General features: G+C 44.8%; 1 protein-coding gene across 8 annotated transcripts in view; it reads right to left on the bottom strand.

Moving 5' to 3' along the window:
* pleca (plectin a) overlaps positions 1–12,288 on the bottom strand; it is an 85,436-nt gene that overhangs the window by 39,014 nt on the left and 34,134 nt on the right. For 3 of the 8 annotated variants that reach the window (XM_069681664.1, XM_069681668.1, XM_069681671.1), the window contains exon 1: positions 8,375–8,494. The exons of 3 other annotated variants lie outside the window; for them this stretch is intronic. In XM_069681664.1, coding sequence (XP_069537765.1) covers positions 8,375–8,477 — 103 coding nt within the window. In that variant the 5' untranslated portion in view covers positions 8,478–8,494. Of the gene's footprint in view, positions 1–8,374; positions 8,495–10,868; positions 10,963–12,288 lie in introns of those variants that run through there. 2 more of the 8 variants (XM_069681672.1, XM_069681673.1) reach the window with 1 other exon arrangement.

Raw genomic sequence — 12,288 nt, 5'->3', positions numbered from 1 at the left:
TTCCAAAATATAAAAGGTAACTAAATGTTCAGATTGGAAATCCAGGAGTTTTCAGCCATGGCTGTGACTGGAAAAAAGTAAATGTATGAGCAGTGAAAGATGTTGGCATTGTAAAGAGATCTGTTTGCAATTTATACAGTAAATGCAAAACCAAAAGTTGGTCACACCATAAAAGACGAAGTTAAACTCTATGAGGTGTGTAAGGAGAGAGTCATCAGCGTAAGGTCAGACGTTCTGTCTGTGGTGACTTTTGCGGAAAAAATCACAAGCCGCGCCCAATTAGTGACACGTTTTCCATCAGCCAGCAGTGGTTGGTCTGCCAGAGAGGGTAGGCGGAGCTAAGCGGCTGCTTTTCCGGTCTCTGCGAGTGTTGTGAGTAAACAGTAATCTACTATGGCTGAACAAACAAAGAAAAGATGGATGACTACAGATACAACTTCAAAAATAAGTGAAAATCCAAAGAAACAGAAACAAATTTGACGCTCAGATGAAGGCAAACGGTCTAAAAAGGAAAGCGACCGTCAGCGAGAAAAATCAAGAGTTACAAGCGGAGCCAACCGTGGACGTCACACATGCAACACTGACTGGATATCTGGGAAGTGTGCTCCCACAATTAGAGTTTATTGCCATGGGTGCCGCTAAAGAGAACAAAACTGAGATCTTCGCGATTATAACTTTAATTAACTTAATTCTCAAAGACCGTACAGTTCACTTCTAAAGAAAAGGAGGTATTCCCACATTCAGACCAAGCTGTACTGTAACAGTCCACTGAAGCCTGCTAACCCCAAATGAACTCCACGTGCGCAAGCTAGCAGTCACTGTGTGGTCGGGGGCTTGATGTGCCAGCCTCAATGAGAAGCCTGTTCCTGCACAAAGAGGAGACCAGGCCACGAGACAAGTGGAAACAGCATTCGGTGCCATTTCTCGACATGCTACAATCACAAGAAAACCTCGAGCATGAGCGCTCTTCCTCCATCAGGACACGATTACGGGGAAACTGGCACCGAGGGTTTTGTTTCCGTACATGAGAGACAGCAGACGTACGTTTTCTTGGGGGGGTGGAAGTTTGCAGGAGACAATCCAGCAGCAGGAATAATAGAAGCATTTAAGTTGTGTAATGAGAACAGCCTGCGAGACTGCGAGTTTTATTCGAAGCATTTGGTTTGGATTGTTCTCTTCGATGAATTTCCAATCTTGAGTAAAAAAGCGTCTGTCGAGCCAGAAACCCAAACCGACAAAAACGCAAAAGAGGCCGAAAAAACTCTTAATAGAGTTACCACACTGCTGCAGAAAATTACCCCCGACACAAAGCAGCTATTGTGCCTCTGTGTGCATTAACGGAACAGTGTGTGTCTATGTGCATGAGCATTTAAAATAAAGAAGAACTGTCGCACTAAAACTCTTCAGATAGCGTCTGTCCATCTGCACAGATACTCTCTTTGCATTGCTCTATTGCAAGTGAGGCATTCAGGTGCTTTAAACTAGCACCTCTGCTCTACCACATTCATGTCCCATAGCACCTAAATACCTGCAACACCTTTCACCTTTGGGAGCATCAATTTTCCGTGCAGATACTGACATAAGACCTTAAAGGGGAGACATGTTTCGGATGCCTGCACAGGGAGGTGGCTTGTCAGGACTTGAGAAGTGGAAGGTGCTTATGTTGTTGCACCTTCACTAGATGTAAACTCGACTCTATAGGCTCCGTATGTGTGGAAAACGCAACGCTAGGATTTTGAGAAGTTTGATTGGCAGTCACAGATTATTTTGTATCTAGAATCAGCAAAGTATGATGTGTGTAAAATTGTTGGCCAGAAGGTGTAAATGATGCAATTTGACATTGCAATAAAACTAGTTTTGATTTATTGACTTAGACCGGATTTTGTTTTATTTTTAAACCTGTAAAAAGTGACACAAGCAGTTTTCATGTTACCTTAAAAATAATGGTCCTTTCAACCACATGCACGTAGGTACACAATGCAGTATTGTGTGATTATCCCTCCTTTCCCTGTTCCTGATAACATGCATCGATAAGCCCCAGCAGTGAGAGCTGATAGGAGTTTTACGATGACAGTTCTGCCGTGAGAAGCATGCAAGTCTGTGCATTCCTGCAGAAGGCGCGCCCACCCTCCTCAAAGACAGGGGGAGCCGCCTCTCTGCGATAACACCGTACGCGACGTGATAAAAACTCTGTCTGCCTGTTGGTGTGTGCAAGTGACAGCATGCAGTGTCAGCCCCTCTGAGGACAGGAATGTGAACACACACTGCGGATCATCTGGCTCGCAGGTCCTGATGGGGTTTATGATGGAATGAAAGTTGGACGGTTCAGGGGAGGAACTTTGCCAAAGGTGAGGAATGGAAGCCCCAGGGCATTATGGGGCAGATCCAACCTGGAGCTGGCAGTGAAGATGGCAGGAATTCATCGAAAAAGACTGAGCGCTGTCTGTCTGTGAGGAATTTATTTCTTTTCCGAACAAACTCAGGTGCTGATAGAAGGTGGGAAAGAAAAGGTTTCAGAGATGAGGATGGACAATAAACTCACTGAACCCTGAAGGCAGCAACACTGAGACGTTTCCTCTGTTAGGTTGCCCTTGAAGTTGCCCACGTTATGTTTACTCTCCATAATTATAACGAGCTGAAGACTCCTACTCACTTTTGAAATAGGAGTATAATTTTCATGCAGTGTGCATTTAAAAAGCACATGCAATTAGACACACATGGTGTTTCAATCTTGTGGTAGAGCAAATATGAGAACAAGGTGGATTTATGACGACCAGATGTGACAGGCAGACACGGCCAATTAAAGAGAGGAAGAGCTTCTTGCTCATCACTGTTTGTCTCCCTCTTCTGTTGGAAAAGCAGCACTGCAAAGCATCACACACAGCTCAACTATAATCCACTTTAATGTCTAACTAGTGGCCGACAGCCTCCTCCGCTCGTTAATCAGACTTCAGACTACTGTGAGGAAAGTCCAAGGTCACTTGGGGCGCTGCAGTGTTGACTCACATTCACGGGCAGTCACTTTTAAATGTGGGGTAAGTGATTTGTTAAAGTGGTTGCCATGACAACACAACAAAAACACACACACACGGGAGCTGAGGGTCCGTCAGCATGCTGTTGGCTGAGGAGGCGTTTTGGCCCCAAACATCTGGAGAGGTTTTAGTGAAGGGAGAAATATTCCCACAATGCTTAACCAACAAAGATCATGGAGACATTCAGAAGACGAGATAAACGAGAGATGATCTTCGTCATTCAGGAGTTATAATCAGCTCGTAAACAAACATGAGGGAAACTTTTCCACTCGCTCTGATTACTCAGAGCTCGAGCATCTTTAACTGGATGTTTACTCAGTCATCAACAGTTAGTGTATTCAAATGTCAACACAGCGATCAGAGAGAGCAACAGTGACATACAGACTTATTATCCTTTTATATTAATCGCCAACGTGCTCTTTGGATTAAAGGTCCCTGTGTAAAGAGTTCGTAACATTGTACAACAGATAATTACTGGATTTAAGAAGAAGGAAAATGGGATGAAGAACAAAAAATAGGGTGTCGTTAATGTCAGAAGTTACTGGAGCCAAGGTCGAATCATGCGAGTTGCATTAAACAAGCTGAAGACTGAATTTTTAGCATTTTAGCTAAAAGACGTGGTCAACAATTAAGCTATACATTATGACAAATAATGGAATCACTGATAATACTAATATACAAGTTTATCTTTGTGCCAACTTCTAAAAAAGTGCAATAAAAGTGATCAAAAAACGAATAAGAATGGAACACAGCTTTGCTAAGAGACCTCCTGCACGACCACTCTTTTGACCCTCGGGCCGTGCTGTATTGTGGGTGGAGGCACGCAAGAGGTTAACCTCATCACCATCAGCACCCCAGCAGCCCCTCCCAACCAGAACCTCCTCCTATTACAGACACACGCAGAGAGAGAGAGATGGAGCGAGCGGCGGAGCGCTCGGACCTACCTGCGCAGCACATTCTGCTGTACAGATGCGAGCCCACTTCTCCGCAGCTCATTTCGTGAATGTAATTAGTTCGTCGGTACATGATTTCCCAGTCAAGCCCGCCGTGCCAGGACGGCACAGCCGCGCGCATCGTATCGTCCACTTCTGCCATCCTGATGTTTGTTTCTGCCGCGCGTGAACGCACAGCGCTGGACTTTCTCGAAAACGCCCCCTCGTTTACTCGCGTACTCGTCTGTGTTGACCAGCCCTCCAAACTTTCCTCTATCCGAGCCACATGGAGGAGAAAAAACACCCAGGGTCGTATCAGATTGCAGAGTCTTTGTCACAAGCCCAGCCCACTTTTGTTTTGAGTAGTGAGATGAATTGGAGATCTCTGCTCTGCTTCATTCTCTTCTGTCGCCTTCGTGCGTTGCGCGTTATGTGTGCCATTAAAGCGCGCAAGGGAGGGACAACCCGAAATACTCAGGCCGGAGGGGAAGACGACATGCACAGCAGAGGAGGACTACACGCTACGTCCTTATTTTAGCATGTGTGATGTCTGAGCCTCTCCCAGGCTTATATAACCCTCAGGGCTGCCAAATGCAAAGCACAAACCTCTGGGAGACACATTTGATGTCATTATTTCAGACTCTTTTTTTATATTGTCTCTCTGACGGTTCACAGAGGGGCACAGAGCAGGTCTGACAGCGTGCATAAGCACTGTTTGCCCGCGGCTCATAAATCCTCACTTTCCCTCCACATCTCCGGCAGCTGTGGGTCATAAATTACGCTCACAGAGGAGGCTTGTTTTCTCTCTTTCTGCGTAACGTTGAGAAATACCTTAAATTCACAGGCAGGTAACGGCTGCAGCTGTGACAGTAAATACGTTTCATGTCACAGCAAGAAAACGATTTTAATAAGGGGGGCGTGGCTTCAGCTGTAAACAATAACATCATACATGTAGAGCTTTTTTGCAACTTAACTTTAAGATTGAGTTCAGATTGGTTGTGTCTTGTTTTAATCTACTAAAGTTAGTGTTTTGTATTGTTCTGTTTTATTGTCTTTTGTGTTCTTAATGTTATGTTATTGTTTTGTGTTTTGTTCTGTCTCTCGTCTCTTTGTTGTGCAAGTTTTATGTATTCTAAAGCCAAGTTAGCTTTGGCTGTAAATTCTGTGGTATGAGGCATTGTTTACATGCTACATACTTTTCCCTGTGCAAATAAACATTCAATAAAAAAGTCATCTGTAAACTTACTGTTGCAGTTATGTAATTTTTCTCAGGGCAGATCTGCAGTACAGTTTGCTCCTCTGCACAAACACAAAAACTGTTAGAAAAAGGATTAAAGTTCAAATGATATCATTTTAAAAAACTAGTTTGCATCTCAGCGTCTAAGTTTGAATTAGTGCATGTATGTTTGGATCACAACAAGCTAATCCACAACACTGAAACGTTACAGCACAAAGTGAGAAAGACGACTGGCTTTAGTATTTTAAACCATTAAAAATCAATGTGTGAAATAATCAGATTCTTATGGTATTAGTGTGTTTAGATATTTGCAAAGTAGTTGGTCTCATTTGGTCTCAAAGGGATGATCCTGTGTCGGCGGAGAGACCCCCGACACATAAACACAGAGCAGAGCGGCGGCCTCCCCATGGGCACACAGTGTTCTGTACAAAAAGACGAGGCCGGCCATCCTGGCATGATTTACCACTGAAGTGTTTCATGTTACATCGTTATTGTGGAGGGCATGTAGGGACACGGTGGGTGTGCATTGTTTTCCACAGTTGGCTTTAATTACAGCGGGTTTTTTTCACTTTTCAGTTAAAGCAGCGCGGGGCCTCCCTCCCCTCCCACAGCCTGTCATTACTGCCACAGAGAGAGCAGACAGGAAAGTGAGTCACAGCTGCTCGCCACGAGCCAATATCCAAACCCGATCCTGCGCTCTGCTGTATGCGGTTCAGCTCTCAGCCGCCCAGCCTGGTGGGTCGTACACACTGGGGCAGATTTGGGTGTGGCTTCCTGAATGGATTTGGCACATTCAGAGTTGAGACTGGACTTTTGAAGAGAATAAAGCTTTCTGATCCTTTGAGTTTTCAAAAAGTCTCCCGCTAAATAATCAGCGGAAATCTCCAGGCTGAAGAGCGGAGAAAGACAACAGAGCTGGCGTTAAAGAGTGTTGAAACAGTGGTCCAAAGCCTGTGGCGGGGCTCGTAGCGGTTTATGATTCATGGACACACATAATCGCTTAGCGCTAATGACTCTTTAATTATACAAGCAAAAACGCAGCGCTCCTAGTCCTTTAAGGTCCCGGGGATCAGCGTGAGGCCCGGTGAAGGAAAACCAGAGGCCTCCTCCTCAGCTTGTTATGACTGTATCCAGGAAACAGTCCACCGTCCCCAGTGTCGAGTTTACAACCATTAGCCGGCCGACATGTGTGCCGCATGCTGAGCTTTTTTTAAACCTGGCTCTGGGTAAAACCTTTTACCTACTTCCACCTTCCCACCGTGTCAAAGGCACCTTGGTGCTCAGACAGACTGTGGCTCTGACTTACACAAGCTTGTGTCCTTACGTCCAACATGTGACTCCGCTCGTGTTTGACTTGTACAGAACTCGTAATGTAAACAATGAGGCCAGAAATCAATCGCTACACCTCCCTGCTCTGTTATAAATACACCACCAAAGCGCAGACAGACAGGGGAGAGGGAATATGACCGTTGATGATGTACAGGGTGTAGACATATTGTCTGCACTGCGGCAAGTTCAGAGCTGAAAGCAGATCTCTTCAGATGCAAATGGGCGGATTATTGACTGAAGGTAGAGATAGCGAGCGGCCTAGTTTTGCAATACAATGTTTGCCCTCAATTTACCAGTCAAACCACCCGCCCAGTAACCGGAGCTTAGGCCCAGCCCAGTTTATAAAACATCTATACTCATGCTGCAAAGATGGAGAGGAGAGGTTTTCACCTTCGTCTCTTTCCTCTTCTTGTCACTTCTTTAGAAGTGACTCATCCTGCCACAACAAACGCAGGCATGTCCATGTTATGAAAACTCTTATCTACTCAAGGTGTGTCCTCCTTCACTTCCTTTCAAAGGGAATGTGAAGTTTATTATCCGACAGAGACCTCTGGGAGAGAGCAAGGAAAAGTACAGGATCTGGCCTTGATTAAGCAAAACAATCAACCAACTCAAGGTGGCGCGTAGCCACGTTCACACAGTTTACAGCTTGATTCATTTAAAGAAGGGCTGCAACTAAAGATTAATGTCATTGTAAATTTATCTGCAGATTATTTCCAAGACTAAAGGATAAATCTTTCAGACTGTAAAATGTCATATTGTGAAAAAAGCTCATCAAATTTACAGATTTATTTATGGTCATAAATGACAAAGAAAGGCAGCAACATTTAAGACGTTTAAGAAGCTGGATCCAGAAAATGTTTGACTTATGGATCATCTAAATAGTTGACTAACTTTCTGTCAACTGACTAATTGATTAAATGTTGCAGCTCTCTTATAAAATGCAAGCGTTGGAGTCAGTTGCTGTATTGTTTGAGTATTTGCTGATATGAATCAGAGTGCCTTACGGACAAACTGGTTCCACCTAAAGCTCTCAGAGGCTAACAAAATAAAACAACTGTCCTCTATCTTCACCTGCACGCCGTCAGTCAAACATCCTTTCATTTGCCTGAGGGTGTGACGCCTGCAGAGTGTGACAGCCACCATTGTGTCAACATAAAACCAGGCCTGAGAGGGGCGTGTCTGCTCACATTAAGATGTCTGCAGGTAACCTTCAGTGGGTCCAGTAGACATTAAGTCTCTTCCCCCTTGTGCCAGTACATGTTTGGAATGTACAGAGGAAATGCTTAACTTCCAAAGAAGAATTCCAAAGAATTCCAAGGGAAACAAGTCAAACAAGGCCATTAACCAAACAGGAGTAACAACAACAGAAGTTAAGATGAATAGTCAGGGGCTTAAGCCTGAATCCATCTTAAATGAGCCATTCAGTCGACAACAGATCTCTCCAACAAGACAGAACCTGGATGAAATGATGAAGCAACTTTTAAAGAGACACCACTGGAGGAAAAACTGGATGCTGAGGTGTGCACATCAAAGCTCTGACGAAGCCGAAAACCCTGCAGTCGACCAGAATACTCCTGCTCCTACGTCATCACATCGCAGCCGGCACTTACAGGGTTAACTCCAACATCTCCATACCACAGGAAACCGAGATGTGAGAGGGAAAAGAGGGGGGGGAGTGAGGGAGAGAGAGAGAGAGAGGAGTGTGCGCCACAGAAACGCACAGGGACGAGAGAGAGCAGAGACGACGGACGAGGACAGCCGGCGAGAAACTGTTTAACTTTTCCTCTTAAGGCAGTAAGACGTCACCGGCCGCTAGCGACAGGTTTTGCAGCTTCTCTTACCTTGCTTCTTGCGTACTCTCCACTTCCAGACAGCGATTAAGGTAACAATGTGGCCCACAACCACCAGGGTCGGGAACACATTTCCAGGGGGGCTTGCCGGCATCGGGCCTGGTAAAAAGTGGAGAGTCCCCGGCTCTGAAGACAGGTGGGAGGGCTGGGGGAGGAGGAGGAGGGGGGGTGAAAGGTGAGGGGGAGTGGGAGGAGGGTTGAGCGCCTAGGGGTGTGGTGCCATCCCGGACTTTAAAACGAGCGCAGCAGCCAAGTTGTCCGTGACTTTTTACGATAGAGAGAAGAAGGAAAGAGCACCCCTCCCTCTCCTCTCTCTCTGTGACTCAGTCCTTCTGGCAGCACTGGCAGATCTACCTCCCTCCCTCCCTCCCCCTTCTCCCTCTGTACTTTACTCTAACAATTACTCTCTTTCTCTGCAACTTTTCTTTGTTATTAAGAGTTGCACCTTTTTCTAAAATTAGCTCTAATTCTCTCGGCACACGCAACTCAGCTGCCCTGATGAAGTGAAACAGAAGAAGTTTTATCCTCCGTCACGGCTCAAGTGACTCCGCTGGTTTTGCCCTACAGGAGCTGTCTCACTGCGATCCTCGCTGGCTGCAGCCTATCTGCAGGAGTTAATAATATATGAGGCTGTTTTGTGTAACACACACACACGCACAAACACGCACAACACAGTCGCTCGGGTCAGCCTTGATAAGAAGCCAAACTCAGCGCGAGCGACATCCACCTTCAGCCTGGTGTCAAAGTTTCCTTCCTTCTCATTCACTCCATATTTTTCTTTTACCCATAAACCCTCTCGCAGCTATTTTCCATCGTGGTTTACGAGTCATAGATCATGTGAGGACAGCCCCTTCCTCCTTTTCCAAATGTTTATACTGCAGCCATGCCTCCACATTTTATTTTTCCCCTCTATCAAATCAAGCGCATTTTATAACTTGACTGTGTTCCCTTGATGCTAATTGCTTCCTCATGCTTGGACAGAACAAGCAGCGTCTATAAGCTTCCCAGAAACCTATTTGACTAGATTCTGTTTTACCACCGCCTGTTTCATAATCACAAAAATACCATGTGCTTTTTTAACCATTAAATAAAAAGTGCTTTTTATAACCCTTAAACCAACAGGGGCTTTTTTAACCCTTAAAGCAGAGAGTGCTTCTCATTCTTTCTTGACAAACCCTGTTGTTAAAACAGCGAGCAGCCTCGAGGGAAAATGTCTTTAACTCGGCTGAGCCAGTCCGACAATGTTGCTGCAAACTCCGTAATTTCAACATGTGTAAAGCTGTCAGTCAACTATAATAACAATCATTCTCTGTCAGTGTTTTATCACCTGGTGCTCAGGACTAAAGTGAAAAACCTTTGTATATAGTCTGGCTTTGTGCAAAGACTTTAAACCCTTAACACTGCAGGGATCTTCTCTCATACTTCTGACGCAACTGCAAAATTACACACAACACCTGCTCGCATCACTGTTGGGACATCAAACGCATCTCGCTGCGGGCAAAACGGCGTCCGTGCCAGCGTTTGTGTTGTCAGAGAGCATCGCGCAGGAACGTCAGATGGTGTGCAAACAGTGTGACTTTCCTCCCTCAAAGACACGCAGAAACCCAACACCAGGTCCCAGTGTCGCGATCACACGCTGTCGGCGATGCTTTTCCACATGCCGACCGTGCTCCATAAAGCAAGCAGAAATAGACGTTACAACCTAGACCACAAGTCGCCTTTGGCATGAGCACGGTCTCAATTTATGTGCAGGGAGAAGTCAGAATAGTCATGATGTACAGGCCTTAAACAGACTGTAAAAACTGGGGTGTGTTATGACAGAGTTGGATGCATATATTAAAAGTTTCCTAAGTTGGGAACAGAAGCTGAAGTACAGTCAGAAGAAAGACGAAGCACTGAGTGATTGAACTTTGAAGGTTTGGCAGCTGGTTCTGGTTCAGACCTTATGTGATCCCAGTTGGAAAATGTCAACCAAATCCCCAAAGTCTAAGAAACTGGCAGCTCAAATTACCAATTAGTCACAGTATAGGCCGAGCACAGGGAATAAAACGTGGGCAGCGGTACAGAGGTCTGGTATAAATTCATTCCACCACTCCTTTAGTGGGAGGAGTCAGCTCACTCCCACTCGCTTCACATGTGTTTGCTCAATGATTTCCATATTGTGATGCATGCTCCGCATACCCACTTGAAGGGAATTTAGCCGAACCTCACATGATTCTACAGACAGTGAAGTGAAAAGTTTCATTCAAATGAATTAATCACTAATGATAAGGAAGTCCCAAAGAGCAAGGTAGGATTAGGTGAGCAATCAGAAGAATGTCAGAGATGTTTTTAATCTTCTAAAACGCTACAGATGCTGGGAGTGGCTCTGTCCTCAGATGGCATGCATTAGGCAAAGAATTCATCTCTACTTAGAACTGTTGAAGCATCCCTAAAAGCACAAACACAGTCTGAAAGCATATTTTCCAGTAAAAGGCAGACCTACCGACTCGTGGTCCTTTACAGCGACAGCAGCATAAGTCCATCTTTCTTCAGCGTCTTCACAACTTTTAGAGAAAACACTGAACTGCCAAGGAGTCAGATCTGACCTCACGACATTGTGTTCTGATGAAAACCGGGGGGGCGTGCTGAAAAAGCACGGGAAAAAAAAAAAAAAAGAGAAGCGGAGACTTGGCTGAGAAGTAAAAACAGACAGCGCTGCGAGTTTGACTCAATTTGTGAGGCTTTTCCTCAGTGGAAACAGCATCTCATGTGTGGTGGGCTCTGACGAGTGCCGCTGGATGGAATCCATGTGCAGGGCTGCAGAAACTCCCAGAGACTCGCATTTTTTTTTACAGGATTTAGACAAAGAGCGGAAAACATGATTTTATGCCAGTGAGCTACCATAACAAAGGCTTCTCTATGGAAGCTATAAAAAGCAGTGAAGTTATGTCCCCATATCCACAGGAAATGAATCATTCTTTTAACTTTTACAGAAATGTCTTTGATTTAAATCAGTGACTTACGGAACATTTTGCTAACGTAAGAGACGCCAGGAATTACAGAATTTCATATTTTTAATCATAGTTTTCATATTAGCACTCATCTATACAATACTGCCTTTGTATGGATGAATTTGGCCATAATTCTCTATTTATTGTGGTCAGGTTGTGTTGAAGTGTGATTTGAGAACAATAACTTAGTACTACTCTTTCCACCAGTTGCAGTAACTTTTAGGATGCATTAAAGATATAAGAAGGTGCTGAAAAAAGTATCAGATTAAGACGTTCAGCAAGCACAAAAACATTCACTGACTCCAGTTCCTCAAATATGACTTTGCTACTTCCCTCGGCTTTATATAATTATATGACGAAGCTCTTTGATTTTGGACAGTTAGTTGGAAAAAACATCTGTCGGCTGAAACTAAAAGATTCATCCAGAAAGTAATCAAGAAAGAAACGCTGCAAACTGGCAAAAAATGACAACAGCGAGCTTAACTTAAATAATGTGTCTCGTCATGGCAACATCTTTATATCTTAAAGGCATGTTATCTATGCAGCTGTGCATTACTCCTGAGTCCACCCAGCCCTGGTTCTCCTCTCTGATGCCCCCCCTTTACCCGTTATAATCTTGTGCAAGGGAGAGACGTGGAGCAGCCAGTCAGGGGCCGTCCCACAGCCCACACCCCCTGGATTTAACACCAGCAGGGAATATGATCCCAGACAATGCCAGGCAGTGAGGGTGCTGTCTAAACTCAAGGTCTCCTGTGTTCAGTTATGAACAATGATTTGCTTCACTCTAAAACTCTTGCAGAACATCCCAGAATAAACCAGAGTTTTTAAGAGCACCTTAATCAATGTGCTGTCACCTAATCACAGAGACAAAGCTCCGTCCTGCTCTGTTATCTGACACACAAGCAGTGAGAG

The sequence above is a fragment of the Semicossyphus pulcher genome, unplaced genomic scaffold (genome assembly GCF_022749685.1).
Source record: "Semicossyphus pulcher isolate SPU_LCO1_2020_fin unplaced genomic scaffold, fSemPul1.0.p SCAF_5, whole genome shotgun sequence".
In the NCBI taxonomy this organism is placed as follows: Eukaryota; Metazoa; Chordata; class Actinopteri; order Labriformes; family Labridae; genus Semicossyphus; species Semicossyphus pulcher.
Note: the sequence above shows the minus strand (reverse complement) of the source record. Positions and strands in the feature narration are given on the sequence as shown.